Genomic DNA, 21603 nt, shown 5'->3' on the forward strand with positions numbered 1-21603 from the left:
ATGTAACCTCATGTCCCCTGTGTGATAACTGTAATGTCTCTGCTGTAACTGTGCTTTCTTTGCCCATAATGTTACCTACCTGGCTGTGGCAAGGACCAGTGGCGCTGCTGATGGCTGCCTAGGCGCTGTGCAGCTTGGTAGGTATATGTTTTCTGTGTGCCATTACACTGTCCCTGCTTATATTGTTACCTACCTGGCTGCTGAAGCGACCAGTGGCACCATGGATGGCTGCCTAGGCTCTGTGCAGCTCGGTGGGTATGTGTTCCCTGTGTGATAACTGTACTGTCCCTGCTTATATCGTTACCTGTGGTGTACAGAGGGTGTTCTGGGGTGACTGCGCTGTAGACTTGGTTGAGGTGGGTCGGCTGCGGGGTGTTGGAGGTATACTACAGGGTACCTCTTAGGGGAGAAATGATATGGAATAACACCCTTGGGTCCCACCCTGCGCTCAGTGTCACCTAACCTTATTTGATGTGCGTACTATGAATTTAGCGATGCTTTATATATCACATGCACAGTTGATCGATGAAAAAATAAGGGATTTATTTAAGATTTCACAAATTTAAAACATATTCTGGGACATTTATCATTGCATAATAAAATTTAATAAATATACAATATACAAGTATTAATAAAAAATACAAATTGAAACAGAAATAAAATTAGCTGCTGATAAAAAGATGGTAAGTATGGATTAAATAATTGTACATGGTATTGGTAAGTTTTTTAACTATTTGTACCTGTTAGTAAATTATCCTAGTACCGGTACCATATGCCACAATGGGGAAGGTGGGGGGTGATTCACGAATATCCTGAAGAAGCCCACCTCCGGGCGAAACTAGTCGAAGTGAATTCCTGGACTCGCCCAGCGCCGTCCACACAGTGACAGCACCAGCGAGAGTCTGCCGGCAGACACTCACCCTAGCCTTAAAGGTAAAGAGACCCTGACCACCAGATTGGAAACATAAATACATCCAACTGATCACTGGAGCCGCAGTTTGTGGCCAATACTCATTGGTACCACAAAGACTGTGTTAGTCTATGTAAGTCTATGTTTGTCACCCCTACCCCCCACCTTCCCCATTGTGGCATGTGTCCCGGTACCAGGATAATTTACTGTACTAACAGGTACAAATAGTTTAAAAGGTTACCAATACCTTGTACAATTATTTAATCCATACTTACCATCTTTTTATCCGCAGCAAATTGTATTTCTGTTTCAATTTGTATTTGTTATTAATACATGTATATTGTCTATTTATTCATTTTATAATGCAATGATAAATGTCCCAGAATATGATGTAAATTTGTGAAATCTTAAATAAATCCCCTATTTTTTCATCGATCAACCGTGCATGTGATATATAAAGCATCGCTAAATTCATAGTACGCACATCAAATAAGGTTAGGTGACACTGAGCGCAGGGTGGCACCCAAGGGTGCATATTCCATATGATATCGTTACCTACCTGGCTGCTGCAGTGACCAGTGGCGCTGCTGATGGCTGCCTAGGTGATGTGCTGCTCGTGGGCATGTCGTCCCCGCATGTAATGTCAATGCGATGTATGTAATGCCCCCCCCTCATCCCTGCTGATGCTGCACTGTAAATCCACAAAAAAATTCTAGTGTGCGCAAGCATACATCGCCAATAAAGTTGATATATATAAAGCTTAGAGGCTGCCTTACCATTTTGCTTTGTTGCTGGAAGACAGGCTGTACACAGAAAACAGTAGAAAGAGCCTGCACTTTTCTCTCTCTCTCTCCCGAACCAGCACACCACCACTCTCCTGCTCCACATGCCGAGGGATCTCGCCTCCTTTTTCACAGCAGCCTGCACCCCCAACTCGTAACTGAGCCGCAGCTGCTGTTCCAGTCCCTGTTGGACAGTTGAGCCATCACTCAGCTGTCCTGCTCTTCTGTAATCTTCTGGCGGTCATGGCTGTCAGGGGAGCGAGGAGAGCACGCAGTGCCACAGATTGGATTGCAGAAGACATCCAACATTGGCAGGTGGGGCTTCCAAAAAGTGGGGCCCAGGGGACCTGACCCCCCCCCCCAGAGCCCCCCTGAATCTGGCTCTGATATCTATAACTTTCATGCATTATACTTATATAATTACCTATACAATAATTTGAGTATAACTCAGTGTTCATGCTATCTTAGTGATTGCATCACATACAGTAGTTTTAAAGCATTCATTTAGTAACAATGTAGTGGGTACCCACTAGAAGATTTTAAGAAATTGCCATAACAACATATCGTTATCGATAAATTTGTTTAAAAATTGCATGCTTCCAATACATGTCATAATTCATCAACAGCCCCAGTAAGTACTTGTTATGTGAGAATTTTTATTGTTTTTCAACCCTATCCTTTCGATCTACGGCTCAAACATACATTATAGAGATTTTTCTTTTTGTTGGGGGGGGGGGGGGGGGGTGTTGCATTCTTTCTTTCCCGTAATAAGTATTGTATTGTTCTTGTTCAGGTTGCCTGCAGCTGCATATATTTTCTATTGCATAATGCATCAGAGATGATATCATTCTTCATAAATAGATCCATTAAATCTTCATGCAGTAGACGGGTGGTAGGATAATCGTGTCACTCACCTACAAAGTATCGTTTTGCCCTTTACTTGAGTTTCTGCACCCCTTCCTAAAGAAAACAATGTATGCTCTCCTACTAACTGGAAAGCATGAGGCTTGTAACCAGATTGTTATATGCTACCTCAAAGCGTGGAAGTGGTTTGTCTAATGTGGGCATAGTTTAACACAGACAATAAAATAAATGAAACACATAGGCTTCAAAGAGCTATATTAAAAAAACAGTATAGACCATAATACGAGCAGTGGCATAACAGTAACTTTATGGGCCCCATAGCAACAGAGCCCTCAGCCCCATTCCTTGTTTCTGTACTTTTTATTTGTTTCATGCCCTAAAGTAGTGCCCTAGTTCACGGGCATCACAAGCTGGACAGAGGGGGGATATCACCCTCAGAGATGGTGACACCAACGTGCCGGCTCTTCTGCAGTGATAGGAGTCGGGTGCTGCACTACAGAAAGCCCCGTCTCCTGAGGAAGTCAGCATCTTCTCTCGGAGGATGCTGGACACGCCCTTGAAGTGATGAAATGGAGATTCTTGCAAATCCACGCCCCTTTAAATAAGGCCAAGCCCCTTCTCAGGTGTCTGCTGGGCAGGGGATGGTTAGTAAAGCAGAGTACACAACGGGTGTCACACCTGATGACGCCTATGGTTCACACTATGCCACATTGTATTTCCCCATTTAGCCGTTGTAATTCCTATTTACTACTGTACTGTATGAACATATCATAACACAGTAACACTGTAATAACATAAAGCATAGTAATGATTTCTGCCACCTTTCATATATCCCGATGCTCTTATATCCCCATGCCCAGTGTATGGACAAATCTCTGCCACAAATTGCACAGAGCAGCAGCTGTAACGGCCTCATACTGCGTGCATGCATTTTAGCACATAAGAGCATTATCTGATGCAATAAAGTGCAGCTAAGCCTTCCAGAACATGTATCTGCCAATCCCATCCAATACAACTTATGGGCCCCATACATCAGCAATCACAATTAATGGATTTCCAGATCCAGGGCTTTTTTTGCCAGATAAATGGATTCTACAATCTATTTATTTTGACCACAGATTAGAGATTTATTTCAGTGATCGGCAAATTTTTCCATCTAAAGATTGCATCTTCATATCTGGAAATTGCCCAATCGATTGTCATTTCAGCTGTTCATAATGTAAATAGATGAAGAAGACGAATTGGGAATGCCCACACATATAAAAAAGATCCACAGATAATACCAGATTATTAAGCATGTTTAAAAATCTGATTAAGCAATCGATTGGCGATCCATATTCATTTTTGATTGGGATTGCCAAAAGGGGGAGCCCACACATTTAAAATTAATTGTGGCAATCATCTCCAGATCTCAGGATTGTCACAGTTAATTGCTGATGTATGGGGCCCTTTACTCTAACAGGGTTGAGAAAGTCAATATTGCTAAATGTGCACTCAATGGTATTTTGTACTTTATAAGCAAAATAATATTTTACTTCTAGTTTTTACAAAGTTACAATGCTTTCTCCAATCCTATATTATTTATACTGCTCATGTTTCAAATAATGCCTGTAACATGACAGTTAGGAGCTGCCTGGTTGTTACTTTAGCTATCTATTTTTTTTCACTCTTTATCACTCTTCTGTTTAAATGAGGAAAATAGCATGGTTCTTGAATGTAAGGCTTGTAAAATAAACCATGAGCAATATAATAAAATCATTTACAGTACTGTCGTATTTTTGATAGTACGTAGGAGGGCATCCCACGTACTATCAAAAATACGACAGTACTGTAAATGATTTTATTATATTGCTCATGGTTTATTTTACAAGCCTTACATTCAAGAGCCATGCTATTTTCCTCATTTAAACAGAAGATTAGAGCTTTTCATCATCATCATAAAATCTATATAATACTTCTAGCACTTTGCTACTTTGTACTGTGACTTATAAAGGGTAAGGAAAACAAAATATACCCAGATTTTATAGGATAACAAAAAAAGCATGGTAGAGCCCTCCCACTGCTGCCCTGTGAGTAGCAATGATCAAAATGGTGCCGCCGATGGCTGCCTAGGATCTGTGTCGCTCAGCCAACATTTTATGTACACCGTGTCTCCCCTGTTGTGTCCTTTATCAGTACTGTTTACTTGTTTTTTTCTATCCGGCTGTAGCAATGGCGCAGCTGAATGGATTTCTAGGTGCTGTGCAGCTCAGCAGATATATGTTCCCCGTATCTCCCTATGTCCGTGTCTGTCACCCTGTATCTGTATGTGTTATGTATATCTGTACTGTCACTGTTTACTTGTTACCTACGTGGCTGTGGCACAGCAATCCAAAACGAATTCCTAGTATATGCAACTATACCTGGCCAAATAAAGCTTATTGTGATTCTGGGTCTAAAAGTGCATGGAATACAGTTTATTTTCAATCGGTTTTGAATATATTGTAATTTCTTGTTGTTTAGCAGTCTTCAGTTCATTACGGATTCTTGGTCTAGTTTGTCTAGACCTCAGCTGTCAGATGGCCCAGTTGGCTTGCCTGTCTGTGTAGAGGCCTTCCATGGCCTCTATGCAGTTACTCTGCATTTTAACATAGCTAGTGAAATGAAATTGAGCTTTTGAAAGAAATTACAGAGATGGCGCCAGGAATGGCCCAATGAGTGATGTGAAACTGACTACAATTGTGTATCACAAATGAAGGCCGCCATCTGGATGCTAGCGTATTAAAAACAATTGAAAATAAGCAATATTCCATGAGAATTTGGACCTAATTCAGCATGGATCGCTAATCAGAGAATTTGCCGTCAACATAAATAATGTATTGCAAATAGAAATCCATTTGCAATAACTGGACCACCTAATAGTTTTTTCCATCTGCGCCAGTCTAGGGCTTCCACTTATCTGCTAAAGAACCAGGCTAGAAGTGGTCATCGCTGATGTCAGAGACCCTGCCAAATAAGCCTGGGCACACATGCACCAGCCACATTTCCACCCCTAAACACCGGCTTATAGGTCAATCATACTGTGACTTCTATGTGTACGGATATTTACTCGCTAATTGTGGCGGTGCATGTGCATTGCAAACATTGTGCATGGTCAGTTGTTCAATAATCAAATGGATTGCACAATCTTTGATTAGCTATCTATGTGTCATTGGGCCTTAAGTACTAACGTTTTAAATATTATTTACCATGCTTTATTTGTCATTTTAAAAAGTATGTGATGGTTGCTAAAAATCTTACCTCCTCAGACTCTGTCAAATCTTTGAAGTGTTCATTTCCAGACCTCCTCTTCCCATGTTGCCACCTCTCCCAGATCTTTGTAAATAAATACTGCTCTGTACCACTTTGAACCTTGTGTGGGTCAATACTGTTGAAATCTTCCTGTGGAATGGCATCAATATATCTGCAATACAAGCAAACACATCATAAAGAATTGCTGTGTTAAAAATTACCTGCTGAAATATTAAGGTATTTTTCAGATTCGGTATGAAATCCCGACGGTCAAAATCCCGACAGGATCAAAATCCGGTACTTATGTATTATCTGGGCGCCCGATTTTTTAATTGCGTGCCACTACTTAAGGCATGCGATGCGATGCGATTTTTCATTGTAAAGACCCAATTTTGAATTGTATAGTCAACCATGGGTGATTTCATACCCCCACTATCCAACTACGCATGGAGTTGATTTTATATAGTGTGGCGAGCACAGCGACCCTGAAGCGTGGCGAGCACAGCGCGCCCGGAGAGGGGACGCGGATTACTTTACATGTATTCTGCATCCCCTTGCGGGGCTCGCTGCGCTCGCCACGCTTATTTCAGAATATCTCCCAACCCAACCTATCTGCTCTTCTCAAGATATACATCTCTCTTCCACACTCATTACTGACTCCCATGCATGATTGCAAGAATTTCTTCCGGCTGCACCCACTCTGTGGAATGCCCTACCATGCGCAATGGAAAGATAGTGCCGGAGAGGGACCTGCTGGCTGGCATACAAGTTCTGTATAATCTGGTAGCAGAATGTGCAGTGCATGGGACTATGGAGCTTATTCAGACCCATTTGTTAGTGTCCAAATTTGACCATATCACTGATGTTCAGGGTTTCCGCATGCCGCATGCGTGTACTGTATATGCACATGTATACACTGTGGGAGCCACGGGTGGAATCAGGGGTTTGCCAAGAGCTTCATGAGAATGCAGACATGTCAAAGCCTGCTCGGATCAGATGCCTGAAGTCACATGACATCAGCACCTGCCCCAAATTTGGCGGATAGTGGCCGGAAAAGTCAGTCTACACTGACTTTTATTAGCAAAAGGAGAAAAATCATTAGATAGTGAGCGACCATTGAATGATTTCTCTCCCGTTTCACTGCAGATGAGCAGATGGGTATGCGAGTGCATCCGCTAGCATGCTAGGGAACGGATGCGGTTGGCGAGGGGACCGGATGTTCCATGGGGCCGTGGGCAGCTTTTATCTGTTTGCAAGTATACGCAGCCTAGAAAACAGGTCTGAATCAGACCCTGTGTACACCGTACATGGTACACTCTATGGAATGCGGTGATTATGTCAACCGTGTCTAGGTTGACCACTATTGGGCAACAGTCAAAAGGTCAATACATGAAAATGGCTAAGATGCATTAGGTTGACATGGTCATAAGGTCGGAACAAGTAAAAAAGATTGATGTGGGGTTTTTCATGATTTTTTTAAACCAACTTGTTCATCCCAGTGGGCATAGAGGGAGAATATAATAGTGTGTCCGAAGTATGGCGAGCGATGCAAGCGATGCGGTGTCCATGTCAACCTATGTGGATATAAACACCAAAATCCGTGAAAAACTCCTGTCGACATTTTTTCTGTCTACCCTTTTCGTGTTGACAAGTTGCTTGCGTCAACCTTTTGACCATGTTGTACTTTTCGTGTGTCAACATTTTGACTGTCGAGCAATAGCGGTCAACCATTTGACTGTCAACCTAATGACATGGGAGTTCGTTGGGGCAGCGCTTACCAGCTCAATAGGCTGCCTAGCGAGTAGGTCGGAAACAGGTCTGAATCAGGTGCATAATTTGTGACTATACACTGTGTCCTTAATGTACTGTGGCCATATCTGCATGACAAATCTTAGTTGAAGGTCTGTTCAACAATTAGAAAGAAGACACCATTTGCATAAAGACACGCATGTGCACTAAAGATAAATGCGCGTGTTCGGACCTTCAAATCGAACACACCTGGGCAACCTACAGAACACGGCACTGTAGTCTTTATAAGTAACTGACACAAACCACACAGTCATGTGTAAAGTGTAATATCCTTTGACATTTTTAAACTATGGCACTTACCTATTAAAATTTTCTATCTCTCCTCTCAGGTTATCTTCAAAGTCTTTCAGCTCTTCCTGTAGATCCCTAAATTATAAAGAGTAAATATAAAAAACAGAAAAAGCATCACATTTATACATATGTACTTGACTACTCGCTTCTTTATCCTATGAAATAGCTGAAACAAAGACAACTTTCTCTTTTCTCTATATTAATCAGAGAGGACGAACCATCAACAACAAACCCCCCCCCCCCCGCCCGCTCCCATCCATTCTGAGTAGCCCATTTAAATTAATAAGAGTTATTGATTACAAAGACAAAACCGTCATACAACAGCGGCCCCATCAAGCCATGGGCCACTGTGATCATTTGTAGTTGCTCTATGGCTAATCCACCACCCACAATGGCTCCACCACCACAATAGCATCTAGTAACTGCTTACATGTGAAGCTGCTGGCCTTTGTTATAGTATGCTAGTAGAGTGTAGTGTTAGTCTAGGATATTCCCTCCGACCGAACTCCAGTTACAATAAAAAGTGTTGTCTATGTGAGCAGACCTGTCACAGTGCTGAACACAACATTTACATGGCTGCCATGCAAAGTCCAAATCACTCTTCTTTTTTCCTGTGAAATAGGCGTACCAAACTGCTTGAAAAATCCATGCAATATCCTATCCAACTTTCTCTCTTTTCTCTATATGATCTATATTAATCAGAGGACGAACCATCAAACCCCCCCCCCCCCCCCCCCCCCCCATCCATTCTAAGCAGCCCATTTAAAATAATGTCCTGTGCATGTGCAGGGATGGTCCTGCAAATGCATAATGATCGCATTGCAAAACTACAAACACCAGAGGAGGGCCAGGAGCAAGGAAACCCAGCGTTTCCTGAATAAGGGGCATGCCGTCCCCATTTTCTGGGAGCGGACAGGCCTAGGACTGCATCGCAAGGTGCAGTTTCCTTGGCCTCGAGTAAGCTTTACCAATGGGACTGATGGTTGCGATGTTCCTCTAAACTGTAATCGCCGTTTTAAGCAGTCAGAAATGCAGGCAGGGGTGGTTTGCACCTGCTCCTGCATTGCTTAAGAATCGCATATGATAAGCTGCTGCAAGATACCTAACATATCCGATCAATGCTGAAGCAGGCCCATAATCTACAACTATTACTTTACAATTAAGTCAAGTGCCTACATAATTTAAAATGAATACTGTATGCATGCATTACTTGGAGAAATTATCACATTTAAGATTTCCAGGACAGATTGCCGGGACATGTGTCTTCTAGCCACACTCACATTATACTGCTGTGGAAATGATGGATTGTATTCTCTATTGAATCCTGCTTATACATTAGTTTCTTCATTAGGTTTTTCTTGACTATATCTTTCAGCCCTTCACGAGTGCATTCTACTTTTTGTAGACCATCCAGTGATTGTCTAAGTAGTGAATGATACACTGGTGAACTCTCAATTTCAGAGCTGTCTCTCAGCACACAGTTGTCCAGTGTACGTACAGTTGTCTGTTGCTTAACGGTTGTAGTGTAGTTAGTACTGAAAGCCAGAGGGTTTCCCTGTGGGAAAAAAAATTGAAAGAGAACTTTTAGCAGATAAATATGAAGAAGCGTTCCTTGGCCATTAGTTGGGGAATAATTATGGTCTCTCTGACAAATTTGGATTTTTTGCTTGTCTTCCTCTTGAGAGATGAGTTTTGAAAAATCTTAGCTTGATTGATAGAATAAGGTTTAGAACAATGTATTTTATTTCCACATGCTCTCAGATCCACACATATATTTGAATACCATATATAATCTACAACTCACCCACGCGGCACTCAGACTTCGTCATGCACCTTCATATACCTCTAATACAACCCCACATACCACACAAATCTCTCATCAACAGTCAGACCATTCCACCCATCATACACACATCCCTACATGACACACAGATATCAACATATTCCACACATCCATCCCCGCGCACAATGAAACAAACATTGTTTCTTTCTGATATATTATTAGTGTGGCAGGGACAGCATAATTCCACATGAGGTGAATTTGGAAGATCCAGTCAAGGATTTAGAGCAGGGTTTTCCTAAGATATAATGTGAATCACTGTCTGCTGATTAACAACCCATTTTACTTTCTGTTATATGTGTTTGTCCAGAGCAGAAGATCAGGGTCCCCAATGCCTGTCAATGCTGAGCCATAGGCTGGGGGGAATGTAGGGATTCCTTTAGGGATTCTCTGGAGTACCCTTAATTAACAAATAAAGAAACAGACTTCATTTCAATCCAGTCTATGTGATTCCTTGTCACTAGATATATATATATATATATATATATATATATATATATATATATATATATATATGTAGAGGACAAGCCGGCACTCTCAAATAGACGTGGCCAATTGCCCCAGGTGCCTTCCGTGTAGATAAGGTAGGGTGTAAATGAACTGCGTCACTCCTGGGGCAAATGCGCAAATGCACTTAAAATATGCACAACACTATAGTCAAAGTTTCAATGTCGTAACATTACTTTCCTCAAGACATAATGTGCAATAAGTATAATCATTAAAACTCTATCTCCTGTGCTTCTCCCTACCTTAACTAAAATCTGCAATCTGCTACCGTCCTATCTCTCAGCTCCCATGCCTCTACAAGTTACTCGAGAGACTTGTCTACTCTCGTCTCACACACTTTCTTAACTCATCAAAGAGAGAAAGGAAAGTTTCCCAATTCGGGGCACTCGTTCAACTGATAGTTGTATGATAATCCTATAAAGAGTTTCCACTGACAAATTTAATGTTAAAATATAACTTCATCAGTCACCGTGAGTTACTCCAACATTGTATGATTTGTAATTTCAATGTGCCACCAAGATAGTGTGTATGCTAACAGGCGCCTGTCTTGGTGGCACATTGAAATTACAAATCACACAATGTTGGAGTAACTCACGGTGACTGATGTCCTACAGAATAGAACACCAAGTGATATATCACATTTAATTAAAGCAGTGTCAAACACCTATGATATGTGTGTAATCCAATAGGAAACACACTATAAAGTCACCACAGAATTAGTTGCCCAACGCCCAACACGGTAGTGTGATACAGCGTGCACCTTGGCAACAATTGTGCAGAGTGTAAAACCAGCATAACCACTTATATTACAGTAGCGCATCACAGAGCACTACATCCGTGCCGTAATACATTTGAGCACCAACATCAGTTGAAAATAAAGCATATATAAGATCTAACTGTATTTACAGGGTAATTCCAGCTAAATAGCAGGAATTGCACACACCACAATCGTGTGAAACACAGTCGATCACATTTAATGCCACACAGCAGTGGATAGGGAGACATTTCTATTCAGTCCCTCAATTGTGGCTACATTGTATTGGTACGTTCTTAAAATAAAGCACCAAGCAAGACTGTTACAACAATCTGGAAAACACTTGATATACATATATATGCGTCTCTCTTCAGGACTTTCATCGGGCTGCTCCCACCTTATGGAATGCCCTTCCACGCACCACTTTCAAGCGTTCCCTGAAAACTCACATCTTTAGGCAAGCCTATCATATTTAAGTTCCACACGCATAACCCTCTGAGGCACTAATGTATTATATAGCTTTTCTTCTGGACTTGCAACTTGGTGGGACTGCTATGCTATTACTGGTGCCTGTCCTTGTGTTTCCCTCCTATGTCCCTATAGATTGTAAGCTTGCAGCAGGGCCCTCCTACCTCAAAGTCTGTCTGTTGTTACCCAGTTTGCTTTATCACTGCCTACACAGTTTCTTATATAGCACAGCAGATTCCATTGCAATTGTAAATATGTAAATATGTATATATGTATATATATATATATATATATATATATATATACACACACACACATTAGGAACAAGAGGCGGCGCTCCATCGAAGCTCTACATTCTGACTGTCCAAGTGTCCAGCAGCGGTGATACCCAAAGCTACAGTCACTGCATTAGGAGACACATGTGGTTTGGTGGTTCTAATGTGCAAGCAGGAGTGAGGCGACTGGCGACCATTCCTTACCACACTGGTAAATGGTTGATTGTCGTAGTGCCGTGAACTGCAAGATTACCTCAGGGGAGACAGCTCACACATTTTGCCAATGTGAACACAAATTGCCCTCAGTTTGCATCAAAGGACATGACTGGAAATCAATTTGCACTGTGTCACTGAGGTGACATACTGTAAGACTGTGAAAATGACAAAATATGAATAACATAGTTCTGCTTTTATACGATAAGTTAATTGCACTGAGTTCGGTTGTAGTGTTTTTGCCCAATACATGTGTTTATTTGCTATCCACACAGCTCTACAATTGTAAGACCACTTACTTTTAAGTTGAGTTGCGTGAGGCGACGAAGCCCACGCAGGACTTGCAGTGTCTCTGACAGGGATCTGATTTGGTTATTGGAGGCATCAAGCACATTGAGTGTCAGTGAGGAGGAGAGAGGGAGAAGGTTGGAGAGCTCATTATTGTGAACATACAGTTCATACAGATTAGGAAGATTCTGGATGCCATCAAGAGAGTGTAACTGTGGGCAAGAGAAAGACAACAATTGTTTTATTATATTAAATATATTTTCAAACTGATATAACATAAAGTACCTCTTATATAAATGAAGATTAACCCCTTCCCGACATTGCCTTTTATGGTAATTTTTTTTTTTTCCTCCTTGCGTTCAAATAAGCGTAACTTTTTTAATTTTCCGGCTATATAGACACATGAGGGCTTTTTTTTTGCGGGACAAGTTGTACTTTCTAATGGTACCATTTACTATACCGTATAATATTCTGGGGAATCAGGAAATAATTCAATGTGGGGTAAAAAGAAAAAAAACCGCAATTCCACAATTTTGCGCTGGTTACGGTTTTTTTGGAGTTCATAGTTCGTTTAAAATGATGAGTTATCTTTATTCTATGGGTCGTTACAATTCCGGTGATACCAAACTTCTATAGTTTTCGTTACGTTTTACGACAAAAAAAAAATAGAATATGTTACGGTTTTTCGAATTTGCGTCGCGTCGCCATGTTCTGCGGCTTATAACTTTTTTATTTTTCCACCTACGGACCTGGGTGAGGGCTCATTTTTTGCGGGCTGAAGTGTACTTTTTAATTAATACCATTATGGGATATGGGCGACTTTCTGATCTCTTTTAGCTATTTTTTTTTGGGTAGGCGATGCGACCAAAAAACGTAGTTTTGGCGTTGGGGATTATTTTCCGCTTACGCCTTTAACCGTGCGGGATAACTAATGTTATATTTTAATAGATCGGACTTTTAGGAACGCGGCGATACCAAATATGTTTATTTTTTTTATTTTTTATTTATTTTTATTTGGGAAATGGGGAAAGGGGGGTGATTTGAACTTTTAATTTTTTTTTTTTTTTTTATTTTTAAACTTTTTTTTTTTTTTTTTTTTTACTTTTACTACAAGGCCCCCTAGTGTACTTGACCACTAGGGGGCGCGATCGCCTGTACTAGGTTCAGCCATAGAGCTCTATGGCTGAACGTAGTGATTTTATGCACTTCCTATTACATCCTGCCTGAGGCAGGATGTAATAGGTATGCATACACGGCCAGCACAGGGGTCTACATTAGACCCCTGGCTACCATGGCAACCGATCGGCACCCTCCGATCTCGCTGCGGGGGGCCCCGATCGGCGCCGGAGGGGGGCGCCCCCCCTCCGATCAGCTATTTAAGCACTGCGGGCGCTTTGCCCGCGGTGCTTAAAGGGTTAAACGGCCACGATCGGCGAACTCGCCGCTCGTGGCCGTGAGAGCAGGGACCTGGCTGTAATATACAGCCATTACCTGCTCTCTTTCAAGCCAGCTCACTCCGTGAGCTGGCTTGATTCCCCCGCAACCGACATATGACGTAAATATACGTCATATGTCGGGAAGGGGTTAAGCAGAAAATTACAAGACTAAAGAGGGGTAGAGGTGACCTACACACTTGACACAAAATATACAGTGGCCCTTATTCAGATCTGATCGCAGTACAAATTTGTTCTCAAAATGGGCAAAACCATGTGCACTGCAGGTGGGGCAGATGTAACGTGAATAGAGAGTTACGTTGTGAGAGTTGTGTGGAGTGTGTTGAAACTGAAATTGCAGTGTAAAAATAATGCAGCCAGTATTTACCCTGCAAAGAAACAAAATAACTCACACAAATCTAACTCTCTCTATAAATGTTACAGCTGCCCTCCTGCAGTGCACATGGTTTTGCTTATTTTGAGAACAAATTTTTACTGCGATCAGATCTGAATAAGGGCCAATATGTACAATTGTGCTACAATACAAACACAAGTGAAACTAATAGATTGCTATGTGACAATATAAGTGAGGTACATGGTCACCCATACACTTAAGAGTGTTCCCCACTTCTTTTTTCTACTGGTGAGGGTTTACTCTAGTTTTCTCCACCCCCACCCCAAAATATAACACTGGTGTTGACTACAGTATACTACACATTAGCATGTTTTGATTTTTGTGTCTTCCATACTACAAGACTGATGGACCATCAAGTCAGACGATTTTGCTTCTAGTCAATCCCTACTTTTGGCGATAAAAGAAACTGCTTCAGTCTACATTTACATCAGTTTGAGTAAGTCACTGGTTTTTATTTACCTATAAATACCTTGATATGTGAATCCCACTTACTGATTGTGTTGATTGTGATAGGTATGCTATTTATAGCATCAAACTGAACACCACATTAAGGGGGAAATTTACTAAGAATACGAATACAAAAAATCGTATTTGTATTCTTAATACAACTGCATACGGCTGTTTCAGACTGCATATGGCTGTTTATGTTTGGACACATAAAATGGTTTCATCCCCTGTATGTGGGCAGTCAGTTTACTGTAAATGTGACACAGGTAGTAAGCCTACTTCTAAAGAATCTAGAGTCTGATTCAGATTTGTACACAATGCCGATGGTCATACAGCCCAGCATTTATTGGTAGACTGTGCACGCGCCAAGGTACTATGTGGGTTATTCTGGTTGACCCGCAAGGGTGTGAAATTGCAGCCTTGCGAGTCCACCAAACCCCACGGGCGAATGCCGGGCCCCCCACCCCCCCCTCGCAGCGTGGATTCACCCGCACAGACTGCGAATGGATGTTTAACATAAACATCCATTCGCAGGTTTTGGGGACACACCCTCATCATTCGATGGTCGCTGACCATCGAATGATGGCGAAGGCCCACTCATATGTAAGCTTGATCTGAGCAACCTTACATATGCGTGTCCACTCGGAGGGGGGGGGAGTAGGCGGGCAGCTGACATCCGGTGATTTGATCATGATCTGAGGGGCCCCAGAGCATGGCAGAGATGGCAGTAATGTAATCAGCCACCTGGCTGCTTGATATGTGAACCGGTCGTTTGGCTGCCTAAATATGTGCCCCCGGCACTCGGCCGTCTATTGTGCAGTCCTGGATGGAGTCAGGTGTGGAGGTGGCTGTGAGCAGGGTGAGCTGTACCCAGTAAGTTAGGTAAACGTGACCCCATGGTAACCATGACCAGCACATCCTGTTCCTCTTTCGGCAGACATTTCAAATATTGGCCCCTGCCTGCCGAGCTCGTGGACAGGCAACCGCAGTTAGCAATTGGCTACCATAACGCAAGCTCCGATTGAGTCATGAGCCAGCTCTATATTTTAAATATCCACAGAGAGGGGAGCAGGGAAGCACTCAGCTCTCCTCCTCTCCCCATCTGCCAGCTTCATCAGCACATGCTCCCTGCAGCAGCAGCAGTAGCGAATATATGGTAAAATGCACTTTTGAGGGCATTATTTATAAATGGCACTGCTTTGGACATTGTGTGAGGGGTATTTGGACTCATGATAGATTGATTCTAGATTGACAATCATTATTGGACGACACTCAAAAGGTCGACAGAGTCCAAAGGTCAAAAGTTTGACTGGGTCCAATGGTTGACAATGAAAAGGTCGACAGGGTCCAAAGGTCGACAGTCAATAGATCAAAAGGGTTCAAAGGTCGACAACCAAAAGGTCGACATGGTCATAATGTCGACATGGAGATGGTCGAAATGAAAACGGTCGACGTGCGTTTTTTTAACAAATTTTCCCCATGTTCCGAACCATACCCATACCCTACCATCCACTATGGTGTGGAGAGAGAATATAATAGTGTGCCGAGCGCAGCGAGACAGTGTCCATGTCGACCTGTCAACATAGACACAAAACAACATTAAAACTCATGTTGACCTTTTCCATGTCAACCTATTGAATGTCGACCTTTTGACCATGTCGACCTTTTGACTGTCAACCATTAGTGGTTAACCATATAACTGTAGACCTAGACACTGTAGATCTAATATACCATAACCGTGTGAGGGACACTACTGGGGGCATCATATGTAAAAGTAGGAGTAATAGGGCATTACTGTGGGTGGAATAATGTGTAATGGCCATTACTATGGGTGGCATCATTTTTAATGGTCATTATGGTGTGTGGCATAAAAGTGTGTGGAATCATGTGTAATGGGCAATACAGTGTGTGGCATAATATGTAATGGGCATTACGGTGTAGAATTTTGCTTTGTGCCTTTGGGGTGCACTGCACATGAGCATTAGCACCTATGCGCCACCATCGGGGACAGGAACAAATTTGGACCTGTACGAACAGGTCTCAATGGGCTCCTTAATAAGGAAGATGTCTCTCAGTTCTACTGTATATTAAATCAGGTCTAAAATATAGAAAGTGTTTGCTGTCAAACAGTTTTACTACTTGTAGTAATTAGCAAGATAACCTTAATCTCAGTATCTGTCCCAACTCGCAAGCTTATACATGAGCTTTCAAAATAGTTGTCATACTTCAAGACTGTATGACTGAAGTTCTCTCTGTGGATATATATTACATCTAATACATGTATAAAGGCCCCCATACACAATTTCACAATTTCCCTGAACTGCCCCGGGAAACCCCCAGGAAACCCCCTTGCCCCAGAGCCTGACCAACATTTATTACTTGCAGTATAAAGAGTAGAATGGATCTGCTGCACATGCCCAGTGACATCTGATGTTCCTCCCAGGACTTTTATGTGAAGCTGACTACTCACACATCCCAACAGGGAGTGAGGAGCAGTGGCAGGCTATGCCGGGAGGCAGGAGGCCAGGAGAGATTTGTCGTGATCACTCCTGGCCGCCTGCCTGGACCTGATGCTGCAGTCTGTGTGCAAGCCACTCCCCCATTATGATGATCAGGGAAGTACGTGGCTCACGGAAGCAGTCTTGGTTAAGTCGATACAACAGCAATAGTGGCCAGGCTACTGTACTTTTTTCTGCATGGCTGGCACTTCTCACAAGGACAGTGACACAGTGGACCTTATTCTGGTCCACACACAACACTGCAAATTTTGCAGCATTGTGTGTTGATTAAACGCTGCCCACCATTTTCGCAGCCCCCACCCCGCCCCCACATGGCTGCAAATGGATGTTTTGGATAAAAAACCTCCTGCCTCTGCGTGTGCATTTTGACACCCTGTACCTTCCAAACATCCACCTCCTGCATATCACACTGTGTACCTTCCTACCCCTGTGTGAATGTTTTTCAAACACCTTTTATCGCCACACTACCTGTCTATGTGCGGGGGTCAGGTAATTCTTTTTTTTTTTAACCCGGTGGATACCCTAGTGGAGAAGAGGACCGACCTGTGTGGGAGTGCTTGCATGTGTGAATGTGTGTGCATGTATGATATTATAGTAATGTTCTGGGTGTATGTGTGTATTTATTTTAACAATGATCTGCTGTAGGACTAAAAGTCCCCATGGGCCCTTTAATGCCCCACATGCTGGGACATTTGGTTCTACAAGGCCCTGCATGCGGGGAAGGCCTGTTGGGACTTGTGATTCGACAGCACAACCCAATGTTATATTTTTTTTATATCAACCCGGCACTAGCAGCCCAGGGGTGATAGGTACAGCCCTGGACAGGTGAAGCCATGGGGGAAGCAATTTATTGGGGGGGGTCCCCATCCAGGGCCGACCAGCCATGGTGATAATGTTTTTGCCATGGGACCTTGCATAAAAAGTGTCAATCCAGCTGTGGCATTACACCCCTGGCTGTTGGAGCCCGATGCTGGTTCCAAAATATGGGGGACCCCTAGTCTTTTTGTTCCCTGTATTTTTTAAACCCGGACTGGTTCAAGAGCCCAGTGCTGGTTTCTAAAAAAATGTCCCCAGTATTTGGGCAACTAAGATCAGCTCAAAGAGCTTTTACATACTTTTTTGACAGAAGAATGCACAGATCTCACTGATCTGTACATGATTCTGTTAATCTTGCCTGCCAAAAGCATGTCTATTTTTCTTGTGATTTTTGGTCAGGTTTAGGGTGCGATTTGAAAAATCGCACTCTTTTACATTAGCAATTTTGATGTTTTCAATGAGAAAATATCTGAATGCAATTTTTGAAGTGCAATTGTTTTGGTCACGGCAAGATGTGCACTTTTTACCGCAAATCACACATTATTACACATGCAATTTTGCCAATTTCTGACCTAAAAAAAAGCACATTCAAAAAAACCGCACCCTGTTATACAGTATCTGGCCCAAAATGTTTCCTCTGAGATTGTGATATGTAAGCTCTATGAGCAGTATTCAATGTAAAAAATTCGCGGTGCATGGCGAGAGATTTTTTCTCTCGCCATGCACTCGCCGTGTTCCGGAGGGCTCGCTGCCTCTCCTGCTCGCTCTATTCAACGTGGTTAAGACTCGCTGCCACTCGCTGCCACTCGCGGCGAGTCTTAACCCCTGCAGCGGACGAGCGTCCGCGGCAGGGAGCTGACAGGGAGCTGTGGGACGGTGGCATCCAGGGAGATTAAAGTCTCCCTGGATGCCCCAGAACATATGTGGAGGGGAGGGGGCTCCCCGGGACCCAGGCAGCACAAGCTGCCCCCCCCCCTATAGCCAGCGGGGGACCCAGTATTCACTGCACCCGATCGTGCATATGTAATGATCGGATGCAGTGAATATATGAATATCTAATGAGCGGCTCGAGCGCTCCGGCCCCCTGCTGGCTGCTCGGTGTAAAAAAAAAAAAAATGTAATAAAATATATTTTTTTAATTAAATATATATTCATGTGCTATAAGCACATGAATATAAATAACATGCCCCTTCACAGAAAAAAAAACCTGATTTTTTGACACCAAAATTAAAAAAAAAACCTTTTAGTTTAAAAGTTCACATTCCAGCTCGGCAAATATTTCACATTGAATAGGGCTTGCTCGCTTTTGGAGAGCAAAATGCTCCGTCCAAGGCGAAAAAAAGCACAAATTCGCCATAAAACAGGGCGAATTTTTCTCATTGAATACTGCCCTATGAACTACTTTGGCATACACTTCCTGCAAGGTTGATGAGTGAAGTATTCTTAATGTTTCATCATAGTTCCACCAAAACCTTTATAAGCCCAGAGGGACACTAAACCAAGAGGAGTTTGAGTGTTGCCACTTTAATAATATGCGGTTAGTTTCCCCTTTAAGACAAGTCACTAAAAGTGAAGTGTTGAGTAGTTTTGGTCTTTAACAGTGGTGTGAGTTATAGGATCTGTCTCTTGTTCCAGCTTTTTCAGGACAGGGAAGTACTCCATATTACTCTGCATTTATCAGTGCACTAATTTCTCCTTTACTTTGTACCTCACATGTAGTTTCCTGTGTCTTAGTAAATCTATTGTCTATTTCCGTTAAATTATTCTTATTTCTTTATTACTTTAATTATTATTTTCCTTACATACAGCTGCTGCAAATTTCTGTACACCTCCAACAATCAACCTTAGACACCCATTCAACATTAATTAACCACAGCTGTTAAACTGAATTCCCTCAAATTGAAATTTAGTTACAAAGTTTTATTATTTAAATCCTGTTTTTTTCCATGATTTATTGCAGCGCATTTGAGTATGCAAGCTTGTTTCTCCTTTTCCAAGTACATAATCATCCCTAACTTTAAAACAATCCTTGGTGTTCATTTTCAGATGTGAGGATTCAACTGGAAGCCATTTTTGTTGTCTCCTAAGGCTTTCACTTCACCCATGTACTGTGGGTAGGGTGTTTCCAATGGCAGTAGCTCAATCCTTTGAGGATGTGCGACTGAATCAAGATGGAGCATGGCTGACATACGCAGAGGTGTCCGTGGTTACATAATCAATGTTTTCAAACACTTCAGTGGGCCTCGTGCCAAAAGGGTTCGATACCCACTCGTTTCAGCTGAGGGCCACTATATCTGCAGATTCTGTGGCTCTTTATGACATAAAATTTCAGTCTTTTCATCGGTGGTATTTATTCCCCTTTTTTGCTGTGATTTCCATGAGGGTTTCTCTTGGGGTTATTTTCAGTCTGTAACATAACCAACTGGAAGATTAACCACTTGTTGACATACTGCAGAAGTTTGTGGGGAATTTCAGTTTCCACCAGCCCTGTTGGCTTTCTAATTCTAGTTATGTTGTTTAGAAATTTACTAAAACAACAGTTTCCAGTTTTCTGTCTTTGCCTCAGGTCTGGTTGGCTACATTGTGTGTGTCCCCGCTTCTGGTTGGCGAGCACAGTACATAAATTGGCAAGCATTTTTCACCTCACAAAGGATTTGCTATTGTTGATAGTAATTCTAAAGGGGCATAGCATTTTATCAAGATAACTATGCCCCTCTTTTTTGAGGTGAAGCAGGGAGGGCAATACTTTACAATGCAACAGGTTCAGTTATAAGACTTATATGAGAAAATGTGACTCTCCTGAAAAATGGGTAACCGGTCTAAAGCTGGAGGTTATCTTTCCAATCTGGTTATAAGGTTATCCAATCGGGTTATAAGGTTATCCAATCTGGTTATAAGGTTATGTTTCCAATCTGGCTGGTTGGAACGAAAGCCTGGTAATATCTGGGAACAAATTACAATGACCCATGTGCTCCCAAAAGCTGGAAAATGGATTTGCATAAATTGGTTAAATCAGTAGGATTTAATCAATTAGTCTGAATGACCATGTTTGGGAGCCAACGTTCAGTATATTTTTGGAGTGTGGGAAGAAACCAGAGTATCCAGAGTAAACCCAAGTAAGCACGGGGAGAATATACAAACTCAAACAGTTTCCTCTTTACCAATGCCCATGTAAAATGGGCTTAATGCAGTGGACAATTTATATAACATCTCTCCAAATAGGAAAATAATTAATAAACACAAGACCAGGATAACTTGTACTGAGTGAATGAATTCTGAAAGTTATACTATTTTAATGCTGTTAAGAAAGAACATGTCAAAACTAATTCCTAGCCATAGGGAAAGCAAAACAAATGGAAAATACCAATGCTATTATCTCATGTGACAGATTATATACTTAATCAAAGAAACATTTCCACCTCTTGTACATTCTCACATCGGCAGTATGACCACACGTTTAATGAGGAATATATACTTTACACCTTGCTGTAAAGCAAATATGTCCTAAATATCTCCCATCTAGTTATTTGTACTTTATTATTATTGTTATTAATAGTAGTAGTAATAATAATTTTATTTATATAGCGTTCTTTCCACAATAGTACTCAAGGTGTGTAGCAATAGTATTAAGATCAACAGATTTATGAATTTACATTTATATAAAGTATAATGTTCTCGTTAATAATATTTAAAAGGTTACCT

The 21603-nt window shown here is 42.0% G+C and overlaps 1 protein-coding gene across 2 annotated transcripts in view; it reads right to left on the minus strand.

Annotated features, from left to right (window-relative positions):
- Positions 1-21603, minus strand: part of LOC146074808 (uncharacterized) — a 71299-nt gene that overhangs the window by 17051 nt on the left and 32645 nt on the right. For both annotated transcript variants that reach the window (XM_083183324.1, XM_083183323.1), the window contains exons 6-9: positions 12283-12483; positions 9207-9481; positions 7936-8001; positions 5836-5998 (exon numbers count right to left, since the gene is read on the minus strand). In XM_083183324.1, coding sequence (XP_083039450.1) covers positions 5836-5998; positions 7936-8001; positions 9207-9481; positions 12283-12483 — 705 coding nt within the window. The remainder of the gene's footprint in view (positions 1-5835; positions 5999-7935; positions 8002-9206; positions 9482-12282; positions 12484-21603) is intronic.

This window comes from Crinia signifera, chromosome 4 (assembly GCF_055691185.1).
Source record: "Crinia signifera chromosome 4, ASM5569118v1, whole genome shotgun sequence".
Lineage (NCBI taxonomy): Eukaryota > Metazoa > Chordata > Amphibia > Anura > Myobatrachidae > Crinia > Crinia signifera.